At 31.5% G+C, this 23,742-nt stretch overlaps 1 protein-coding gene across 1 annotated transcript; it reads right to left on the bottom strand.

Moving 5' to 3' along the window:
* Nucleotides 1-228: 228 nt before the first annotated feature.
* LOC143059964 (cytochrome P450 2C29-like) lies at nucleotides 229-10,866 on the bottom strand. Its single transcript, XM_076233604.1, has 5 exons — nucleotides 10,518-10,866; nucleotides 6,139-6,373; nucleotides 4,035-4,149; nucleotides 2,558-2,726; nucleotides 229-422 (listed from the first exon to the last, which is right to left on the bottom strand). Exons 1-5 carry the CDS (start codon nucleotides 10,798-10,800, stop codon nucleotides 229-231), a joined length of 996 nt encoding a protein of 331 aa, XP_076089719.1. The 5' UTR covers nucleotides 10,801-10,866.
* Between the last annotated feature and the right edge of the window lie 12,876 nt (nucleotides 10,867-23,742).

Genomic DNA, 23,742 nt, shown 5'->3' with positions numbered 1-23,742 from the left:
ATCCTTCGTACGTGTCGCTCATGACATCTTACAACTTGTAAACCAACCTCAAACAGTGATGCCATAATCGAGGAAACGAAGACAACTAAAACATATCAGTGGTCATCAGTGAGAAACAGAAATTCCATATCTGTCAATTGAACCATGATAGCGTCTGCAAAATTAATTTAGATATCGTAACCAAATAATATGACGTATGCGCACAACGCTATGATTGAATAATGACAATCAAACTTTGTAATTAATTAAACAGACAATTATAAACTGTGACAGATTTATGCTTGCCTTTGTAATTTCTTCTTGACATCTTTTTTGAATATCCGGGTATTGAATCATAAACAACAATGACCAATCAAGCGTAGTGGCTATCGTGTCCGTTCCAGCAGCAAATAAGTCAGTAATTGTACTGAACAACCCACCAGCTAGTAAAAATAAGAATTTAATACAATACAAGAATTCTGGTTATCAAAACTATCCATTAAAAGCATTTTTATAGACCTTTTTCTGTTTCGTTAACTTTTTTTTCATCTGACTTTTCCCCACTGATAATCTGTAAATGTTATTGTTTAGAAGCAGTAATAAATCACAGAGAATGTGTTTCGGACATATGTATCAGATATTATATAAAAATTAGATGTGGTATGAATGCAACCTATCCACAGGAGACCAAATGAGACACTAAATGTAATCGTAGTTTCTTAGTTTCAATAGTTCACTCTAACAAATATTTGCGAGATTCCTGATCAATCATTGTTTAACTCTTTAAAAAGGTGTTGTATGCGTATTGCCAATGAGACACTATCCCTTAGTGACGAACGATCGAAGTACAATAACAGAGGGAGTAGAAGCCAGGGGTAAAGGGTTGGATTTTGTTTTTTTGCAAATAAAAAAAAACGAAAGTGGTAGTGTTCGATGACTAGCTTTAAGATTAGAAGACAGCAAAATGTACACAATTTCAGCTTTTCCCCCTAAAATTATCAGATGACTCATTATTATGGAGTTATAGCCTTTACATGAAGATATGTGGCTTATTTTTGTATCTTTGTCTACCATTATACCATATCTACATAAATAAAGGCAACAGCAGTATACTGCTATTCAAAATCATAAATCGATTGAGAAAAAACAAATCCGGGTTACAAACTAAAACTGAGGAAAACACATCAAATAGAAGAGGAAAACAACGAAACAACAGAATTGCTGAATATTTTCGGTCATGTTTATTAGTAGATTAATTTTCCTAATCATTTTGGCTGATCACATTTTTTCTCTGTATTATGATAGTGTTTTAGGATGATTATATCCAAAATCCTCAATATTTTCAAGGAGAAGATTTTTGAACAAATTAACGAACAATGGATAGCTAAGACTGATGCCAAGCAATACAATAGCTCACACTTAAAAAGATTCTACGTGACATTCAAATCGGGATTATCAACTGGATAAGATTAAGCGAGTCTTCATGATTTTGAATATGAAAAGGAAAAGGCTTTAGTTAATAAACTCAAAGGTCCTTCATGCAGGAAGCCCTAAAATACAACAATATGAAAGGTGTGGTCTTTCAATTATTGATTTGCATAAAGAATAGGATTACAGAAAGCTGTAAGTAGTAGAAAAAGTCGAAAAAGTCCGTCTTCGAAGAGAAATCTCGATACATAAGGGAATGTTTTAAAAAATATCTGACAATATCATCAAAATTCTTTTCTAGTAAACAGAGAGAAATTCTGCTTCATCCATGTATGATAAAATCCATTATGGGATTGAACAACAATGGCGCTTTTTTAATGAAGTCACCACAAATGTGACGTTACAATAACAAGAGGCTCTCAAGAGCCTGAATCGCTCACCAGTATTTCAGAGAGAAGATGTTAGCAAACTTGATGAACAAATTGTGTAAATTGTCTTAAAAGGGGAAAAACTCCTTAAGGGGTAAATTGACAATTTTTGTCATATAGTTTTTAGGTAGATCTTACTTTGCTGAACATTATTGCTGTTAACAGTTTATATCTATCAATAAATATATTCAAGATAATAACCAAAAACTGCAAAGTTTCCTTAAAACTACAAATTTAGTGGCAGCAACCCAACAATCGATTTTTCGATTCGTCTGAAAATTTCAGGGCTGATAGATATTGACCTATTAAACAACTTTATCCCTGTCAGATTTGCTCTAAAAGCTTTAGTTTTTGAGATATAAGCCAAAAACTGTATTTGACCCCTATATTCTATTTTTAGCAATGACGGCCATGTTTGTCGATGGATCAAAACTTTGGATACAATTGATAAACTAGTTACCATAAGGAAGATTTGGTTAAAGTTTGAAGGTTTTTGGCTTGTAGTTTCAGAGGAGAAGATATTTGAAATATATAACGACGATAGACGACGACGCTCGCCAAGTGATGGCATTAGCACACATGGTGCCCTTCGGACCCCAGTGAGCTCAAAAGGCTACTTATCATAGCATTAATATAAAATTGATAGGTTGAATGATTTTAATGTTAGGTGTTTAAATAAAGTCTCCACCAATCAGAAAAAAACCTTATCTCTCTAAACTTACGATTTAGAGAAGATGTCCGTTCATTTTCGTCTTTTTCGGCCTCCAAATACATATCTATAAAGTCGCGGATATTTTTAGGATCAAATGACTCTCGATGTTCGCTTATGTGTTCGTCTATGTATTTCTTTAAAGTAGTAAACCCTTCTACTCTCACCCTGACGCTGTCTTTCTGAAGTGATAAAAATATAATATAATGATAAGAATATTACATGTATATTTTAATACGACGACGAACACACATTGAGAAATAATAAGAATGCATATTACAACATTAATTCAATGTAATCCAACCCTCCAAATCCTTATTGTAATGAAGATCAAATTCTGTGGTCAAAAGGGACGAAAAATGTTTCAGAGTGTCAAAATGCTAACAATTAAGAAGAAATTGTCAAGTCATTTAACTCCTGCAAAATGTCAATATAAAATGGCTGAATGAAAAATGGTTAACTTCACATAAGGAAAAACACTAAGTATGAAAGCTTCGGATACATGACCTCAATCGAACAGTGGTAACATCGTGCCTTTTCGTTCAAATATGTTAAAAAATAGTTATGGCATGAAATACTACAAACCGTTTTATAGGAGAAGCGTTCAATATATGATAAGTTGATATATTAGTACTAAATATACATTCACAAGAACACTGTGATGTTTATTTCAATTTTTTAATCAATTGTAGCTGATTTTAAAACCTTTTTGGGCCCTGTGATTTTGGAAATAAAAAATTAATATTCTTTTCCAAATAATCAAGATATCAGCTGAGAGTATTATATATATATATATATATATATATCTAGGGGATGCTATGCACGTACACCTTTCAAACTACACAGGTTTTTCTGTATTGTGAATATTTTTTAAGTACCAATGCTTGTTTTTTAAGTACAAAATGCAAAAGTTGGACCATCATGAGGGAAAGAGGCCAACTTATCTCCATTATAATGAGATGCTGGGTATGAAATGCGTATGCAGTTTTACACCAATTGCACATTAACTTTCATTGAATTATGGTTAGTAGATCTTCCTAAACTGACCTAATCGCCAAATTGACAACTGATGCACTCTGCGATCTGCTATAGTCAACTTCACATGGTTCTCACGGGCACTTGTGTTAGAAATTTGTTTTCCCTATTTTTCTTAATATTACAGAGGCACTTGTCTCAGAATTTTTCCCCCTATATACCTTTACATAACACAAGACATGAATGTATATATGACATGTTACTGAGACAAGTGCCTGTGTGTTATAATAAGGTATTTAGGAATTATTTTCTAAGACAAGTGCCTGTGATGGTTCGTCTGAATAGTGATGCGGACAAATATATACGAGCAAAGACGTAGTAAACAAGATGTTGCTATACTTTTATATTTAACGGACACAGTTTATATATAATAAGAGAAATGTATTTGTCGTGAACTTTTGAAAGAAATTAAGAATTTAACTTGAATCATTTGATTCTTATATTATGCAGCTTACCGTAAGAACATTTAAAATGGGAAATATTCCAGACGCTGTCAAAGGACCAGGACCTGAAAAGATTTCGTCCATTGTCTTGATGAGTTTGTGTAGGGATTCATTGTCATGTTTGTATCTGAAACATAAACACACATTATATCAAATAAATAGACTGCAGAACATTTCTTAGAGATATGTCACAACTGAACAAATCTCTTCGGTTTTTTGAATTCTATTCTACCTCAAGACTGTAAACCCCAAAGGTTGTTGTATTTCGTGGGCGCGGGGTCCATTGACCAAGGGGTGATTGTTTTGTAATTAACTTTCTGATAAAAGTTAGTTGGTCAAGATAAACTGGCAGTTTGTGTATCAGCTGTGATACTATAAGATGGCGATTTTCCTTTCGTCTTGAATCATTAGACTCTGAAAGAGAATAAATTGTCGTATCTTACTCGGGTTATGTCCGTCTGTCTTTGTCACCGTCGTCCTTATATCTTACCTTGGTGTAAAATTATTGATTCGACATTTATATTTGTGTGAAATTATTGATTCGACATTTATATTTGTGTGAAATTATGACTTCAGCAAAGTAATTAATGTCTAACTACATTTTATCTTTCTTAATAGCACCCGGAGGAGACACAATATTTCACTATTGTATTAGGAATATATCAAATTCTTATACATCCAAACTAATAATAGAAGTTTTCGGGAATTTGATTCAATGTATAGTTATGTATATTTGAATAATGTTCTACCCAAATACATTAGGAAAAGATAAATCAGTTATTTTATTTCACAAATTGAGAGGAAAACTCTGATATCTGCTATCAGCTTTTAATTATTTGTAAATCCTACATTTGTTTGAATTCGAAACAAAACATAAATAGAAGAAAAGTCATACAAACAATGATTGCTTAGTAAAATGTATAAAAAAGACGCATATTAATTAATTCATTCATGTACATGTATTCAAAATCCGTATTCAAACTTTGTTTACATCGAACGATGTGTCATATTTCGCTTGCTATTAAGCGATAATTGGATAAAACAACTCAACATTACTCATGTTCATATATAACTTTTGTAATAATTTATTTGAGACAGCAGCATATGTATTACACATTTGTATATATCATAATTTCAGAGAAAAATATCCCAGTTCGCATTATTAACTGGAAATATGCAGTTCATGTGAAATGGAACCACACCAAGAAGTATTGCGTAAGCCTCATCTTTCTTTGTCAAGAACAAAATGAAAACGCCAGGTCAAATAAAGGCAACAGTAGTATACCCGCTATTCGAAAGTCATAAAACGATTGAGAGAAAACAAATCCGGGTTACGAACTAAAACTGAGGGAAACACATCAACTATTAGAGGAAACCAACAAAAACAACAGAAACACTTAAGTGCAACAAAAAACCAAACAACAATGCAACACACACAGAAACGAACTACAAAATAGCAACTGCCATTTTCCTGACTTGGTACAAGACATTTTAAGAAAAAAACTGTTGGTTGCACCTGGTTTTGTGGCTAGCAATGACAGAATTGTAATTTTGAGCTAAAATTTATTTGTAAAACTACATAAATTGAAAGGCTAACAAACAGTATGTATTTCAGTGACTTTTAGTTTGTGCGCTCATTAATGACGACCGACATTTTGTAATTGTCGTGACTACAATCCAGTACCCTTTTCCCGAAATTACCCTACGCAATTAGACTTATCACCTGGTTTGTACTAAAATATGAGCAATACGACGGGTCCCACATGTGAAGCAGTATCTGCTTGCTCTTCCTTCGCCATCCCTAGTCTTTGGTGGGGATTCTGTTGCTCAGTTTTATATGTTGTGTATTGCGTCGTGTTCTTTGTCTGGTGGTCTTTTTCTTTTTTAGTCATGACGTAGTCAGTTTATTTTTGACTGTTGAGTTTGAAAGCCCCTTTGATATATTTCATCTCTCTTTGGTAACATTATCGCAAATATTCATTCAAAAATACCATTAGTCCTGAAATTCACTTTTAAAAGGTGAAAAACAGACATCAATTTACTATATTATTTTTTTCAATTAACCTTATCTCACCTATTGCATTCACATTGATGAATATAGCTGACGAGTACTCACCTATATCCAAATATAAGGCTATGTATGATATTGCAGCTAGCCTTTAACATCATTGTCTTAACATCGGTTATTTCAGCTCCCTTCGTTTTTTCAAGATCTTCTGCAATATTCTGCATTTCTTCTAAAACCTTTTCTTCAAGTGAAGTCTTTCCAACACCAAAATCTCTCATTGCTTGTAAGGCGAATTTCCTCCTTCCCTTCCATTCATCTCCATTTGCAAACACTATCCCACTTCCTACATGCAACAAAACATGTACCCATTATTTTTAATTATGATCCAACAACCATACTTAAATTAATGAATTTCACGTTTCCAAAAAAGCCCTGTTAAGACTTTTATACAAGTACATAATGTAACGCTCTTCCAACTCCCTGTATAAGCTCGGTGTCTAGATCTAAAATGTTTTTCTCCAATAAGCCGTTTTCAAACTTGAAATCTTAATAAGTAATCTAGCGGTCTTCTGGAAGCCCATTTCTAAGGTCTGTGTTTACCCAAAAGCCCTATTCAAATTTGATCTTTAGTAACGAAAATAAGTATAATCACAAAAATACCAAACTGCGAGGAAAATTCGAAACGAAAGTCCTTAATCAAATGGTAAAATCAAAAGCTGAAATACATCAAACGAATGGATAAAACTGTCATATTCCCAACTAAGAACACATATTTTCTTGTGTAGAAAATGGTGGATTAAACCTTATTTAATAGCAAGCTAAACCTAGTATAACAGTCGCAAAAGAAGTTCCATTATATTCACAACGATGTGTGATCAAAACAAACAGACATAATAGGTAAAACTGTCGAAAATGAAAGTTGTTCCCACAAACGGTTGGGTCGATGCCACTGCTGGTAGACGTTTCGTCCCCGAGGGTATCACCAGCCCAGTAGTCAACACTTCGGTGTTGACATGAATATCAATTATATGGTCATTGTCATAAATTTCCTGTTACAAAACATTGAATTTTTTGAAAAACTAAGGTTTTTCTTATCCCAGGAATAGATTACCTAAGCCGTATTTAGCACAACTTTTTTTGAATTTTGGGTCCTCAATGCTCTTCAACTTTGTACTTTTTGTCTTTATAACTATTTAGATCTGAGCGTCACTGATGACCCTTATGAAGACGAAACGCTCGTTTGGCGTATTAAATTATAATTCTGGTACCTTTGATAACTATCTTGTACACACTTGTTGTCAAGTACTGAAGGTTGTACTCTTGTAAGTCTCATTGCAATCTTGTTTCTGTGTCATTTATAAGAAATGTTGAAATTAAGGTATACCTATGCTATAGGTGGTGAAATAAAAATAAATTTAAAAGAAGAGTTTTGCGTAATGAATCTACGTTCATAATCAGGGTACCATATTTCAAATATCTTTTTCCTGTTTTCTGATTGGATTGAACTTCGGTGTTGAATATCAATTATATGGTAATTTTTATAAAATTACTGTTACAAAACTTTGAATTTTTCGAAAAACTAATGATTTTTTTTTATCCCAGGAATAGATTACCTTAGACGTATTTGGCACAACTTTTTAAAATTTTTGGTCCTCAATGCTCTTCAACTTTGTACTTGTTTGGCTTGATACTTATTTTGTAGACGAAACGAGTGTCTGGCGTATTAAACTATAATCCTGGTACCTTTGATTCTATTCTGATTGGATTGAACTGTGCAAAATGTACTATTTTAGTATGTTTGTTATAATGCTAATTAAAGAATAATCGTGTATTTTTTCATTATAATTCTATGTTACATACAAACAAAATTTCATCAACAAAGTTCAACATGAAATGCAGATCTATTCTGTTACTGACACTAGACCAATCGTAAATTAGTTCGCCTTAAGAATATGGATCTATATATGTAGTGAGGGTTTGAAAAGCACCAATCATCTTAAATAGATCAAGGGAAGTTTCTTTGCAAATATTGTAGAGAAAGAAAATTGAAGAAAGGAGTAGGTCCAGTAAGAATCCTTTTTGGACGCACAAAAAGCAGTTCTACAAATTGTTAAAATGTAAAAAAAAAAGTTACTTATCGGAAAGTAGAATACTTCTGTAACATAAATATGGGCTTTTTTTTCTATACAGTGCATTTTAGACGGTCTCCGTCTTAAATGGAAGTGGCCGTATTTGTGTTTATTCTTAATATTTAAGTGTAAGTTGTATTTGATGATAATACATAACATATATAAAGGTTGAGAGTGAACACGGATGCGGCCACTTTCTTTTTTGACAAAAACCATCTGAAAGGTGACATATAATGGCACATGTGATAGATTTTTTTTATATTTAAGCTTAAATTTGAGCGTCTTTAATGACTAAATCAGTTCAAATCTTTCACAGAAACTTATTGAATCGACTGATTCTGAAGTAGATACTTAAGTGTTTAAAAAGTATCAAAAATCTTTCATCAGATGAACCTTACGTTTGAGGCTAAAATCGTCCCTTATTGGGCCTACTCCAGTATAGACTATCATGTCTATCATATCTATCATGTACATATGCTGTTACTAAAAAATGTATCAAAATTCCGTTTTGGAAACTAAGTACATTATCACTGCATAAGAGTTCAAATTATCAAATGTTTCATTAAGTGTAGCAATAAACCCTTTTTGAAGACGCTTCAGCCAAATATTGTAATCCCTGTCACTTTATAGCAAAAAGTTTTACTATTTTTTAAAGAAATAAAATAGGACAAAAAAGCTTTATTTTAAAAAGCTGAGTTTTATTGTCAAATTGAAGTTGCATCATTAACAATAGTAACCGTATACGTAGTTACAGGATAGACAAATTTCGTTATGAATAATTTTATAAATGCTGTTGTTCTTCTGTGCTGAGCCTCTCAGTTTGCAACACGTAGATTCATTCATATAAGTATAATATTATTGTATTTAATAAATCATTTGGTAACACCATAGAGAGGATACACTGAAAAAAACTTGTTGTGTTTAATTTTTAGGGTGTTGTGTGCTTCAGAAATCATTAATGAATAGTCCTATATTCATAAGGAGAAACAATTTAACGGTTGATCTAGTAACGATAACAGCTAGATTAGACATGCATTAAATGTACGATGATTGATTTTAATCTGTGAGAGGGTTAGCGCTATAAAACCAGGTTTAATCCACCATTTTCTACATTTAAAAATGCCTTTTACCAAGTCAGGAATATGACAGTTCCTGTCCATTCGTTTTTTATGTGTTTTGTCAATTGATTTTGCCATGTGATTATGAACTTTCCGATTAGATTTTCTTCTGAGTTCAGTATTTTTGTGATTTTACTTTTTTTGTAGAAAACAAGTTACACAGAATAATTAAAAAACTGTGATTTTTCTTAAAGACCTATCATAAACATTATAACTAATTCATTTTGCAGATTAACGGAACGGCAATAGGTAAATACAGGTAAATATGGGTTGCCATGACACATTACACACAAACATTACGCAAAAATTCTTATTTATAAATTTATTTTTTATCTAAATCGTATTTATTATTGATGTTTGTATTCAGTAATCATCTACAAAACCTTCATTTAAACATTTAAACTGGTAGCATTTTACATTCAAGATAAAATGTTTAGCATAAGTGTATTTATAAATAAATGGTTGGTTATTGAACTCATGTAAAGGTCACGACATCACTATATTTGCAGTTAAGCAAACAGATAATAATGAATACTGTTATTGGTAACAATATAGCCAATACTACAGTCGGTGATATCGCAAACTTACGTTCCTGTTACCCAAAACATAAATGACAAAGTAAAAACAATATGAGAATGAAGGTCTTGATGTTGTGTTTAATAGAAAGAGAAGAAAAAAATAACTGGATTTGAACCATTAGTACCTTAAAACATGCCTTGTCGGTGGACATTTGTACACCAGTTGAACACAATTTGTGGAGGAATTTTTCAGTATAACACGACAAATTGGCAAACAATTAATCAATGAGCACAGAATGAAAATGTATAGAAACTTTTTGAGAAAAAAAACATAACTTTAATGTTCCTTAAAAAAACAACCTTAAACATGTTAAAGGTTTACCAAGATCGTTTCTTAATAGCCGAAAACTGCTTTTGTGAAATTGGTAATAGGATACACAAATTATTTTACCGGCTATCAAAACACGTTTCAATATATATTCTTGTATGACATCGTCGCATGTTTTGATTTCCTTATAAATAAAAATGATTGTTTAATCTAGTCAGCTTCATTTCATTTGGCGATTTCAAAATTCAGCAATCTTGTGAATGTAAACCATAGTGTATATTTGTTTTGTGTATGCAAATAGCATGCTGTCCGACCATGAAGAGTCCTTAAATTGAACAATTCATATTTTCATTCTTATTCATATGAAAATATAACTATATTACTTATAATTTACCTCCTACTACATTTCGAGCTAATTTAATTCCTGGAATAAAGTCAGGTCTGTCCAAAAAATCGTGTCCTCGTTTCCGTATAACGTCTAGCACATGTTTATGACCCTGTACAAGTACTATCTGATATGGTCCCAAGAACATTCGAAATATTGGACCATACTTCGCCGTCAGCTTTTCTACAAACTTTTTTCTGTCTGTGGCTCTATTGAACTGACTAACAAGTAAAATGTTTCCAAATATAGGCCAGGCTTTAGGTCCAGGAATATCCGACTTCGGACTTGTCATCCACAAAATCGTCACAAGAAAAACTATAACAAATATAAAAGTAGTCGTAAGATCAATTCCTTCAAAAAAGGTATATATGATTTCCATTATATTTATCGAGAGAACACACAAATTCCCAGTGAATATACTTATTAGTCTTTCTCCGTGTCAACTATAATGTATATATTTATATCAGGTAAAAAGTCAGATATATATATGTAAAGATGAGGTAAAGACTTTAACGTGCTCAATATTAACATAACAAACAGGATTTGTTTTTACTGACGTCATCGTGCTCAATATTAACATATGTAACGTACTCAATATCTACCTACGTTGTTGAACATGTTTACGACAAAAAAGTCATGTTCGTACTTTTAATAGTCTGAGACTGATAAATAGTATGTTCATCATCGTGGTTTTTATTTTGTAAGGAAGGTTTCATTGAAAATCTTGCATATACATTAAAGGGACATTAATTAGATTTGAAAACTTGATTATTTTTGTTTCAAATATCTGTAAAAGAGGAAATAATAGTTTGCTGTAAGCAGTCAGTTTGGCCAACTTTGTCAAATAAAGGCAACACAGTTATATACCGCTGTTCGAAAGTCATACATCGATTGAGAAAAAAACAAATCAGGGTTACAAAATAAAACCGATGGAAACACATCAGCTATAAGAGGAAAACAATGAAACAACAGAAACACTGAAGTGAACAAAAAACAAACGACAATACAAAACTCACAGAAACGAACTGTAATATAAGAACTGCAATTTTCCTAGCTTGGTACTGGACATTTAAAAAAAAAAATGGTGGGTTGAACCTGGTTTTATCAGGCGGAAATCCAGTTGAAATAGAACAAAAGAATCGAAGCTCTTTGTTAGAGAAGGCGATAAATGGTTACTGTAATGTTTACTATAGTTACAAAAGAAAAAAGTTAGTAGAAACAAATAAAACGACATTTTCTTCTGAATTACGAAGTGTTTTATTTTAAAAACACCATTTTCATAAGTTTTCAATTTATCTATTACATAGTAATGCAGAACAACTAGATATCAAGTCGACGACATGGGTATCTATCAAGTTGGTTGAAGAAAATGCATAACCTCCGATTAAAAAAAAATACCACGGACGGAGAATATATCAATCTATTAGTTCAGTAATTTTCGTGTCTGCCCTTCTATTATGTGACTCGAGAAAAAATTCTAAAAAATGGGTAACAATTGTATCGAAAAGAGAAAACCGAGTACACCTTTTTATGTTAGGGTGTGTTTGAGGTGAATATTTTGCCTTTAAAACGTACAAAGCAAGAGTATTTGATATATCATCTCTCTTCAGATTCTATCACTTTTATATATCAAAGCTACAGGTTTACTTTATAACATAAAGAAAACTAGTATCTCAATTGTTTGTAAAACAATTGAAAGGTCTTTCCTGTAAAAGTGATGTTTTCGTAATGTACTTTGTACGACCTTTCGTTTGATGTACGAAAAGCATACCTTCTGAAATTTTTCGCTTTTTACACTTAATGACCCCATCGGCTTACATTTTGGAGTTTAGAAGTATGATATATGTAACATAGATTTGATGATCTTTCATTTGATATTCGACAACGCCATGTTCTAGAAAGTTGGATTTTTGCACTTAAACCCCATCCAACTCATTTTTTTTAGGTCAGGTATTGATATTTCAAATGTTCACATCATGACCTTTCATTTGATATACAACAACCTTATCTTAAAAGAAAATTTATTTATTGCACTCAATAACCCCAACTTACCAATTTTTGGGGGACGTCAATTTGAAATTTGAAATGTACGCTTTATGTTCTATCATTTGATATGCAACAACCTTACCATCTGAGAAATTTGAATTTTTGCTCTAAATGACCCCATCCTTTGTCACAGAATATAAGTTCTGTCATAATATTTATTCCAAAGATAATTTATTATGTAACAAAAGTTCCAATTGGAATTATTGTTATGTGATATTTATTTCATCAGCATAATAAAATGACTGATGCCTTGGAATTTTTATCACATAAAATATATTCCAATAGGATGTTTTATTACATAATAAATTATCTTTGGAATAAATATTATGGTGGAATTTTTATCTTATGACTGGTATAATATTCTGACTTTACCATTTTGACATATCACTCATTAAAATGAAAAAAAGGAAAAAATCTTATGTAATAATTATTCCGATTGGAAAAAATATTATGTTATATATATTCCGATTGGAAAAAATATTATATAATATCTTTTCCGACTCAAAAATATTATTATATTCTATCCATAACTAATGCTGGATTGGAAAATTGGTATTTACAATTATTATAAGAACAGGTATCGTTAATATGGAAAAGAATTGTTCCCAATCTTGAAGATATTATTCCTGAATTATCCACAATTACTGGTATGCATATTTTACCTTTAAATGATATTTTTCTCATTAGAATTAACATTTATATTTTACAGCTGAACTTGTTAACATATTTAGTTACCTTCAACATATGTTCCATCATTTAAGAACATAAATATTTTCTCATACTCATCAGTCTCTATGTTTCAGTATACATTCAGGTGTTGTGTACAGGCGAATATATCCAACTCATTAACACTTTTCATTTTACATAACAATCATATAATTAGTATTTAAACCGGTTTTGATTTAGAATACAATCAACATATAAAATCTGTTTTGATTTATATAATAATCAATCAGGCGTAAACTAAACTTCAGCATAATAGGAACATTTCTTATACTCATCAACATATAAGATGAGTTCCTAATATCAGTGGAACAAATATAATACAGATGGAAAAAGTATTCCATGACACAATTTCCGCAGAACAAATATTATCATAATATTGTTTCCCTCAGGAACAAATATTATTAGGAACAAATATACGTTGACACCTTCCCCCTTGGATAAAAAAAGGGTTTAAAATTTTCATTTTTAAGTAGAGTTTATTGAGACCTTCAATTTGATATATCAAATAACCCCATTTGACAAAGTACCAAAAATGATGCAATATCAACTACATAAATAGAGGTTATGAAACTTACAAAGTCAATGCAAAACATGAAAATTTCAAATTGATTTTTTGGGTGTTCTTTTTTTTTCATGAAATGTTTTTGATATTTGGTTAAAGATATAACAATGTTAACCACTTCAATGTCTAATTCTAGATGGTAACCTGTTGTTGATTCAGAAATACATGCCTCCGCTCGAAAAACTTCAAACTGAATTTTCTCTAAAACCACAGCAGATATCTCAAATCTGTTAAGTGATAAATGATCTGCAGTTGAAGGACAACGTTGTCAAAAATAATTGGGACAATTCCAAAGTTCATCAAGGTCACTATGAATAATCAAATATATGATGCAATACCAAACTTGAGAACCGGAAGTCGTAGAGACATTGGACTACCACCATTCAACACAAGACCACTTGACCTTTCAAATATCACAATGTCAAGGTCATAGTATACTGTTAAGGTCAAAGTGAAATTTCATCATGACATAACATTGACCTCAAATTGAAGGTCTTGAATTACTAATCATACATCTTTGCAGTTTATAGTAGGTAATATCTGTTACCATTAAAAAGATACACACACAATACTATACTTTTAAGAATCATCCCGTTGTAACATTTGAACAGACGGTTGGACATTGATGAGCTTATTGTATAAAATGTAGAGCTCGTCGAGAGGAACATTTATACGCTAATGTATGCAGCAAAGTCTAATCATTTTCTTTATATGTAAGCTTGAAATTGCAGCGTTACTTTTTTGGCAATCAGTGACCTTTGACCTTGGGTACATATTAAAGGTCACATGGATTAAAGATCATTGGTGAAGGTTCCAAGTCTCTATGACTTCCCGTTCTCGAAATAGAATTTTTCAAAAATTATTTATAATTTCAAAGGGAAATGACTCCTTATAAGGGTAAGTAACAAATCAATTGTTTATGTTTATAAACATTACCATCTGTTCTTGTACATGCTGTCATTTTCAAGGGATATAACTCTCACAGGGGATGATGAAATCCTATGCAGCCTCATATGGTAATACATTATGATGAGATATACATATTGTTCAAATAAGGTCATGATATCTTTAGAAACGGGGGGGGGGGGGGGGGTAGGGCATTTAGAAAAAATGTTGGGAAAAAAAACATTAGAAAAACAGTAATGTCTTTCTCCACGTGGGTGAGAAACCTCAATCACAGTACACAAAGATGAAATATATGGATCAAGTGAAATACCTATCTAATGAATCACAAAAAGTAGTGAGTAGGTGTGTTCGAATAGCTATTTGTTTTACTAAAAGTACTTGACGGCAGTCTTTAAAGTTGGATGATGAAAATGCATATCTTCGAAAAAATATAATTTTTTGTGTGTGATAACTATGGTTTATAATCTTCAACCACTGAAAATTTTTAGTCTGACCTTCCACGAAATATTTAATTGGAATATTTTTAAATGTTTAAGAATTTTCGAAAATTCAACCTGACAACCGATCAGACAATAGTTTTAAGTTGAATCAATGCAGACAAGATCTTTAACTGGTGCTCATTATCTAGTAGATACATTTGTCTTTTAAAATACAACTGACATAAGAGGATCGTAATGGTGCTATGTGGATAAATTTATCGGTTTTTCAAGAGCAAAATTGGCAGCGCATCATCCCTACAATGGCTTCCATTTATACGATTGTGAAAATGAACTGGCGTAATGGGGAGATAATTTTGACGAAGAAGAATCCTGACTGTTATGGCTAGCCAAACCTCGCGCTTTTATGGCAATTCCAAATATAACACTAAAATGACAACATTATATGACAGGACTACAGTGCACATCAATGTAAGGACATTCATGACAAAGAAATAAAGAAATAAACAATACAATAGTATATTCCGATATGTTAATAGTTATCAAAGGTACAAGCCTGGTAGACTTATGATTTAAAACGCCAGGCGCGCGTTTCGTCTACTTAAGACGCATCAATGATGGAGGCTCAGATCAAAATAGTTAGAAAGCCAAACAAGTATAAAGTTGAAGAGCATTGAGGACCCAAAATCTCAAACAGTTGTGCTACTTACATACTCAGGTCATCTATGCCTGGGATAAGAAAAGGCAACAGTAATATACCGCTGTTCGACAGTAATAAATCGATTGAGAGAAAACAAATCAACTATATATATAAGAGGAAAGAGTGTCAACATTGAAGTCAAACAAAGGTAAACCATTTCGCTGACTGATTCTATCCACAAAATACATTCTTATACAGAGAAAAACTATGTATAACATATGTTTTTGACCTTTAACCTGAAAATGCTCGCTATCTATGTATATATTTATATTAGGTTATATGACAGTCAGCAGTCTTCGTTTTGGCTGATTAATAGGTGTCGACCACCCATTTTTAGCACTATTGTGCTATTCCGTGGCAGTCAGTTGTTATTGGTGGAGGAATTCGGATAGAACCACCGAACTATGAGTCAATACATTGTTAATTGTTGGTTTTAAACTTTGTCACTTTTCGTCACTTGGATATAACATACGTTTTTGTACGTTTTAAATCAAATATGAGAATTTGAGTCTAGTTGATGATAATGATTTTCACAGCTAATGTACCTTTAAAGTATTATGTGCTTTTATTGTTTATATTGCTCATATTCATATTGATAAAAAAAATATTAAAGAGCAATTTCCGGCCCCTTTTAACCTTGTTTTCCCCCTTCGAAGTTACAAATGACCGGTTCTTTATAAGTTTGAATATGCCTTTGGAGTTGTTCGCCTTCTTTTTACAGGTATGACAGTGATGATCAGGGATAAATGATGGATGATGTGGAAAATGATTCGTTACTTTCACTTTGTAACCAAACTTAAGTGTGACAAATAGGCAGGCATAGAGCACACATTTTACACCCTTATCTGATGGAAGAGGGTACAAGTTAGGATATAACGGAGAAATATTGCAGACAATGTAATGAATAGAGAAAATAGGGCAAAAATGGGGAGCTTAAATCAAAAGAATAGAAGATAAGGGTCAAAATAATTAAAGTATAGAGAAAATGATATAAAAAGTTAAAGAATAAAGAACGGAAGGACACTCCATTCAGAACCTCATGAATTTAATACGAAAAAGAGACCTGGAATAAATCAAAGTTCAAACAACTGTTACAGAACTGAAGTTATTATTACGCCAAAATAGATCTGATAGATTTTATGAATATAATACTGAAACTGACCAGTATAGTGAATTCGCAGTTGTGGGTGCTTATTTAAAACACATGACCAGGTATGCTTTGGCAGTTGTTATCTTATAGTTCGTTTCTGTGCGTGTTAAATTCGATTGTAGTTTGTTTTTGTTGCACTTCAGTGTTTCTGTTGTTTTGTTGTTTTCCTCTTACAGTTGATGTGTTTCCCTCGGTTTTAATTTGTAACCCGGCTTATTTTCTCTCAATTGATTTATGACTTTTGAACAGCGGTATACTACTCTTGCCTTAATTCATTGGGTATCTTTATGATGTGTCATCTTGTGTGACTTAAACTGTCAAAGTGGTATCAATGTATTGCCCCGTATTCGTTCTTTATCGCAAGCCTGCGTAAGTCAGTGATACATGTTCAACCCCTCCCCAAAAACACCACCATTGCCAATCTAAGAAAGAATTGTGTATCTATGTCAAAGCCATGTGGTGAACTTTATGAGTAAACCGCTTTATATATATTGGTAATTTTTGGTAGTTTCAATCGATCGTTTCCCAGCAATAATTGGCATGAATAAAAATGGCTGCACGACTGAAGATAAAGCTTTGTTAGACGTTGCTAACTCTACGTCTTTGCATTGAGATGCATGTTGGATCGCATTTTAGTATAAATAAAAAGCGGAATACATCAGAATAAGAAAAAAGTAAAACACAAATAATGTCATAGTTTCTTTCACTAAAAAATAGTTTGACAACATAAGGGCTCATCAATAGTTTTGTTAGTTAGCTGACCAAAAATGTATACACAATGCAAATTATTTGGATTTGGTTGAATGAATATGTAAATCTTTTGTCAGATGAACTTGAAATTTTAGGACCTACTCCTTTCTTAAATGTTATTTTCTCTCCATTCTTATGCAATATCATCAAGAAAAGTACTGTGCTAAATTCCAACGGTGTTTGTGCGTTTGAAATCATCACTGCATAGTTCCACATTCTTAGGGAGAAACAATTTAACGGTTGGTCAAATATCGGTAACAGAATACACATATTGTGTACGCAAATGAATTTAGTTAAGAAAATAAAGGTTACAAAAAATTACGAAGAAGTTGTTAGAGTTATCCTACACGTTCATAAAGAGTTCCTTTTGTAGATATCAAGGCAATCTGAAAATAGAAAGAAGAAAAATTTGAAAGAAATGTGGTATCCTGATTACATAAAAAATGCCTAGAACCTGTTTAAACTGTTTTGATAACATATTGACAGCATATCAGAATACTATAAATGTAATGTTTAGCAGTCAATCATTTCAACATTCAAGATTATATAAAGTATCCAATCCAGCCTCTGTCTCCAGTCCACATCTTACTGTATGCCTATTTGTCAATTAAAGAACACATTTTCTGCCTTAAATGGTCAATTTGGAATTCTTGTCACAACAGTATCATCTGTAACCATATATCTGACACTGTTTAGCTAATATATATACTAGGAGGGTTCAAACAAAGCCATATTTGCAATAGTTGTATGTATGCAGATACCAGTCTGAGATATAAATTCACTTAAAATGTTGTAGAGATGACTGCAACATCTGATTTTTGCATAACTTCCAAGCATAGTTATTGTTTTCTATATCAAGAACTTCAAAATCATAAAATCATAGCATTTACAAGTTAAATTATTTGTTTTATGACCCAGGGGAAAGGCAATTTTATGTTTTTTCCCCTGGGGCCTCAAATTTTCTAAATCATTCTGCGGTTTCTAGCAATTTGGAATATTTAGTACATATTCAGGAAAGGACACACGTTAGTAATGTGAAAATACATTTTGTACTTTGGAAGTAGTAGTTTTTTCAAAATTATTTTCTGATGTACATTGTCCACTGTCTATTAGTGTGTATGCAACAAATGTAGACGGATGTGAGGTGCCTGAATATATAGATAAAGGTGTAGAAAGGATAAGAAAGTGGGACAGTGATAAATTGATAGAATTTCAGCAAAATATAAACCAAGGTAAAATAAAAGATATTTTGTATAATTTGAAAAAAACCAACTGGCAAGGGTTGATGTAAATGTTAATATACATGTTGAGAATCTATGTGAAATTTTTATAGAAAGTGCAAAAGCTACATTTGGCATTTCTCATAGTAAAAACGGGAAAACTCGTCATAAATCGTTTATGAATAAACCCTGGTTTAACCGAGAATGTAAATTTGCAGACAAAATTATCGTAAATTTAGACGAAAATTAAAAAAAAAAATCGAACTACAGTCAATAGATCCAATTTGGCTGGATCGGAAAACATATACAAGAAAACTCTCGACAAAAATCATAGATTATACCGGCAAAATCTTTCTAAAAAATTGAAAGAATTGAGAACCAAAAATTCTAGAGACTATTGGAAAGTACTTAACCAGGGAAAGCGTAAAAACAACCGGATATCACAATAGAGAAATTATTTGATTTCTTTAAGGATCTAAATGCTTCTCCGACGGATGATAATGGAGCTGATTTACCACCTCTCGATGAAGACCAGGTTAATCATCTTAATTATGATTTGAATTTGTATATAGAAAAAGGAGAAATTTTGAAATGTATTAAAAAATTGAAAAACGATAAGTCTGGTGGTGAAGATGCTGTTATAAATGAATACATAAAAGCAACTTCAAACAAGCTTATCGATTTTTATGAAAAATTATTTAATTTGATATTTGATACCGGATTTGTACCAGAGAGTTGGTTAGTTGGTTATATTATACCAATATTCAAGAATAAAGGAGACCGAAATAATCCTAAAAATTTTCGGCCAACTACCATTGTCAGTTGTTTGGGTAAACTATTTACGTCTGTTCTAACCGCGCGTTTGAACAAATATTCTGATGATTTCGTAATTTTACATGAAACACAATGTGGCTTTAGGCAAGGCTATAGCACTATCGATAATTTATTTATATTACATTCTTTGTTTGAACTTCTGAAGAAAAGAAAGAAAAAACTTTATTGTGCATTTATAGACTTTGAAAAGGCTTTTGACAAAATTTGGAGGAATGGACTTTGGCATAAACTACTGTTAAACAATGTAAATGCGAAAATGTTAAATGTGATTCAAAGTATGTACAAAAATATTAAATCAAATGTTATTTTTAATAACAGCAAGTCTGATTATTTTCCGTGTAATAATGGGGTAAGGCAAGGGGAAAATGTGTCCCCTTTTTTGTATGCAGTTTTCTTAAATGACTTGGAAATTTTTTTACAAACAAAAAACTGTAAGGGCCTTTTCACAGTTACAGAAGAATCAGAACATGAAGTGATATAGATACAATGGATAAGCGTTGATTCTTGAAAAAGAAACCATGAGCCCGCAGGGCGAATGGTTTGTTTTTCATGAATCAACGCTTATCCATTGTATCTATAACTTAAACTATTGTGTTAATGTCTTTTAACAATTAACGCCTATTTTTAATTAGAAGGTATTGTAAGTGAGCTTAAATAACCATGTAATCGTGTCAAACGATTCATTACAATAAACTGAGTTTCACAATTAAATGATTAAAACAAAAATACAAATACATTATAACACAACACGTCTGTCCTTAAAGATCTTCATACTATCAGGCATCTGAATATTGTCTGTTTTCACAAAATAAGACATATTCGAACTTATTTCTATTAAAATTGAAAATGGAAATGGAGAATGTGTCAAAGGGAATACAATCCGACAAAGAACATATATATAGTGCATATGATAAGTATGTTTCCGAAATTTCTAACAAATAGCCTAATTCTAGGCACATCACATTCTAGCATAGGAGTTTACAAATTAACAGTTGTAAAATTATGTAGTAAAACATCATGAAATCATTTTATATTAAGTTATAAAACAGAAATGGACAAATCATGAAAATGTAATCATTTTTGCTTCAAACATGTGGAATAGCCAACAATAATCCAAAAATAAACGACCAAACTCGCTTTTATTACACAAATTATCCACAATAACATACAAAACTAGAACAAAAACTTGAAAAGTAGAGAAAAGGGACAACAAAGAGAATTCAGGGATTCGAACCTAAAAATACAAGTCCGTACCTTAAACTCATTTATCTTAACCATCAAACCTCGTGGCTACCAATTCATACTATTCGTTTGCTTATTATGTATATATGAAGGTAGAAGCCCTGTGTGTCTGTTGTACCGATGTATATCATATATTCATTTATATATATATATATATAAAATAGAGATTTAAATCGTTACCGATTGTTAGCCAAGAGGTTTCGTCGATATGTTGATGTCAGTAATACATATCAGAATTCATGGACGGGCTCGAATCCCAGTGAAGGCATATAGAAATCACAAAAACTAAAGGTAAGTTTTAAAACAATTCCATTAGTGAACAGAAATCAGTTAATTAGTCAATTCAAACTTAATGAAATTAGGCACACAAAGGAAACAAAAGAATCTAATATGGTGATCCCATTTCAGTGACAGATTAAGGAAGCGTTGATTCTAGAAAAAGAATCCACGGTAAATGAATAGTCTGACGTCACCACAATGGTTTAACTTGATGTATTTCTCAATATCATTTTATTATTATATGCAGATGATACTGTTTTGATGTCTGAAACACCACAAGATCTTCAAATACAGTTACATTTTTTTAATGAATACTGTAACCACTGGAAATTAAAAGTAAATGTATCCAAAACTAAAATATTATGTTTTTCATATGGAAGATAACCGGACAATTTACACTTTGATCAAGAAATAGAAATCGTTCAAGAGTTTAGTTATTTGGGTATCTTATTGACAAAAACGGGAAATTATAAAACGGCGATTAAATCAGAAGTTGAAAAAGGGACAAAATCGATGTATGAGATTCTAAAAAGGGAGGAATTTCATAGCCTATCAGTTTCTTGTCAGTTAAATCTTTTTGATAGAGTAGTAAAACCTGTTCTTTTATATGGATCAGAAATATGGGGATTTAGCAACTGTGATATAATAAAAAAGGTTCATCTAAAATTTTGTAAGTTGCTCCTAAATCTGAAATCTTCCACTCCCAACTGTATGATATACGGTGAGCTAGGACGTTTTCCACTTGCAATTGATGTAAAATTCAGGATGATATCCTACTGGTCTAAATTAATTATGGAATAGCAGTCAAAGTATTCTTGTATTATTTATAAGCTTCTGCACCACTTGTATTGTACTAAAAACATAGACTTTAATTGGTTAATATGTGTTAAAAAATATATTCGATGAATGTGGATTTTCTTATATCTCGAACACACAGCTCTTTTTAAATGATGTATGGTTGAAATATTATATCGAAGTAAGATTGTATGATCAATTCAAACAAACATGGAACAAGACTATTCAAAACTGTTCCAAAGCCTTGAATTATCGTATTTTTAAGAATTTATTGTGTTTTGAACAATATTTTAATATTTTAGACGAAAACAATTTCTTGACATTGTGTAAATTTAGAATATGTAACCATAAACTTCCAGTCGAACATGGAAGATGGTACAATATAGAAAGAGAAAAAAGAAAGTGTAATTTATGTAAGCTAGATATTGGAGATGAATTTCATTACATTATTAATTGTTCACATTTGAGAGAAGAGAGAAATAAATTTATAAATCGAAATTTTAGTATAAGGCCAAATATTATATTATTTACTGAAATTATGTCGTCTACAATTAGGACAGATCTCATTAATTTATGTAAGTTTATACGAATTATAAACAAGCGAGTGTGTCCTCCTGAATAGGTTATTTTTGTCTTTGTTGCTGTTGTATATTTATGTTTATGTAGTTAATATATTGTATTATACATGTATGTCTTCTCTGTACCTATGTATTTGGTGATGAGAATAAAGATATACAAAACAAACAAAGGATCCTTTAATTATTGATAATCCCTGAAATCATATTAGGGAATATGTAGAATAATTATTAAAATATTCAGTGATTATGTAAAATCACTGGTCATTTTCAGGGATCATATATAAATACTAATGATTTTAGTGATTCTACATATTCCTTAAAAAAACAGGGATTATGTAGAATCCCTGTTTTTTAAGGAATATGTAGAATTATACAAATTCACTGTTTCATATATGTGACCAGCCACGACATATCCAGGTTTATGGTAGTAGAACGTCATTGTGAGAAAAAAAACGCCGTTAACTATATGTGACTAACTACTTCCAGGCTTAGGAGGGTACATTGTCTAAAATTTGCTTTTTGTATATTTATCTATATAATATTCCGAAACAAAACTCTCTGTCATGTTAGTATGACATAATATTTGTTCTAATAGCAATGAAACGAGTCATTTCTAATACCGGTATGAAAATGAGACTGTTCTATGACGACTTTTATTTATTGATGGAACTAATATATAAAATATAAAATTATTGTATTTTTTGGCTCTTAGTAATGTTCAATAGCGTATTTAAATAAAATCTCAAAAAATTAAATTTACTACAATACAAACAATTCTTAGCTCTATTTTAGAACATGTAATTTAAACTTGTTGAAACGAAATTAGTTTAAAATTTGTCAAAGTAAGCTTTAAGAATTCTTTTTTTTTTATATTTGTCTTTTAATTTGAATTTATCATGCATGTCTCTAAACCTAGTATGCGACGCGTAACAGTTTATAAGTCTTGGTGTTCTCATATATGCATTTGATACGGTGCATTTATCATGGATATATTTAACACTCTATTTAT

Source organism: Mytilus galloprovincialis, chromosome 1 (assembly GCF_965363235.1).
Source record: "Mytilus galloprovincialis chromosome 1, xbMytGall1.hap1.1, whole genome shotgun sequence".
NCBI lineage: Eukaryota > Metazoa > Mollusca > Bivalvia > Mytilida > Mytilidae > Mytilus > Mytilus galloprovincialis.
Note: the sequence above shows the minus strand (reverse complement) of the source record. Positions and strands in the feature narration are given on the sequence as shown.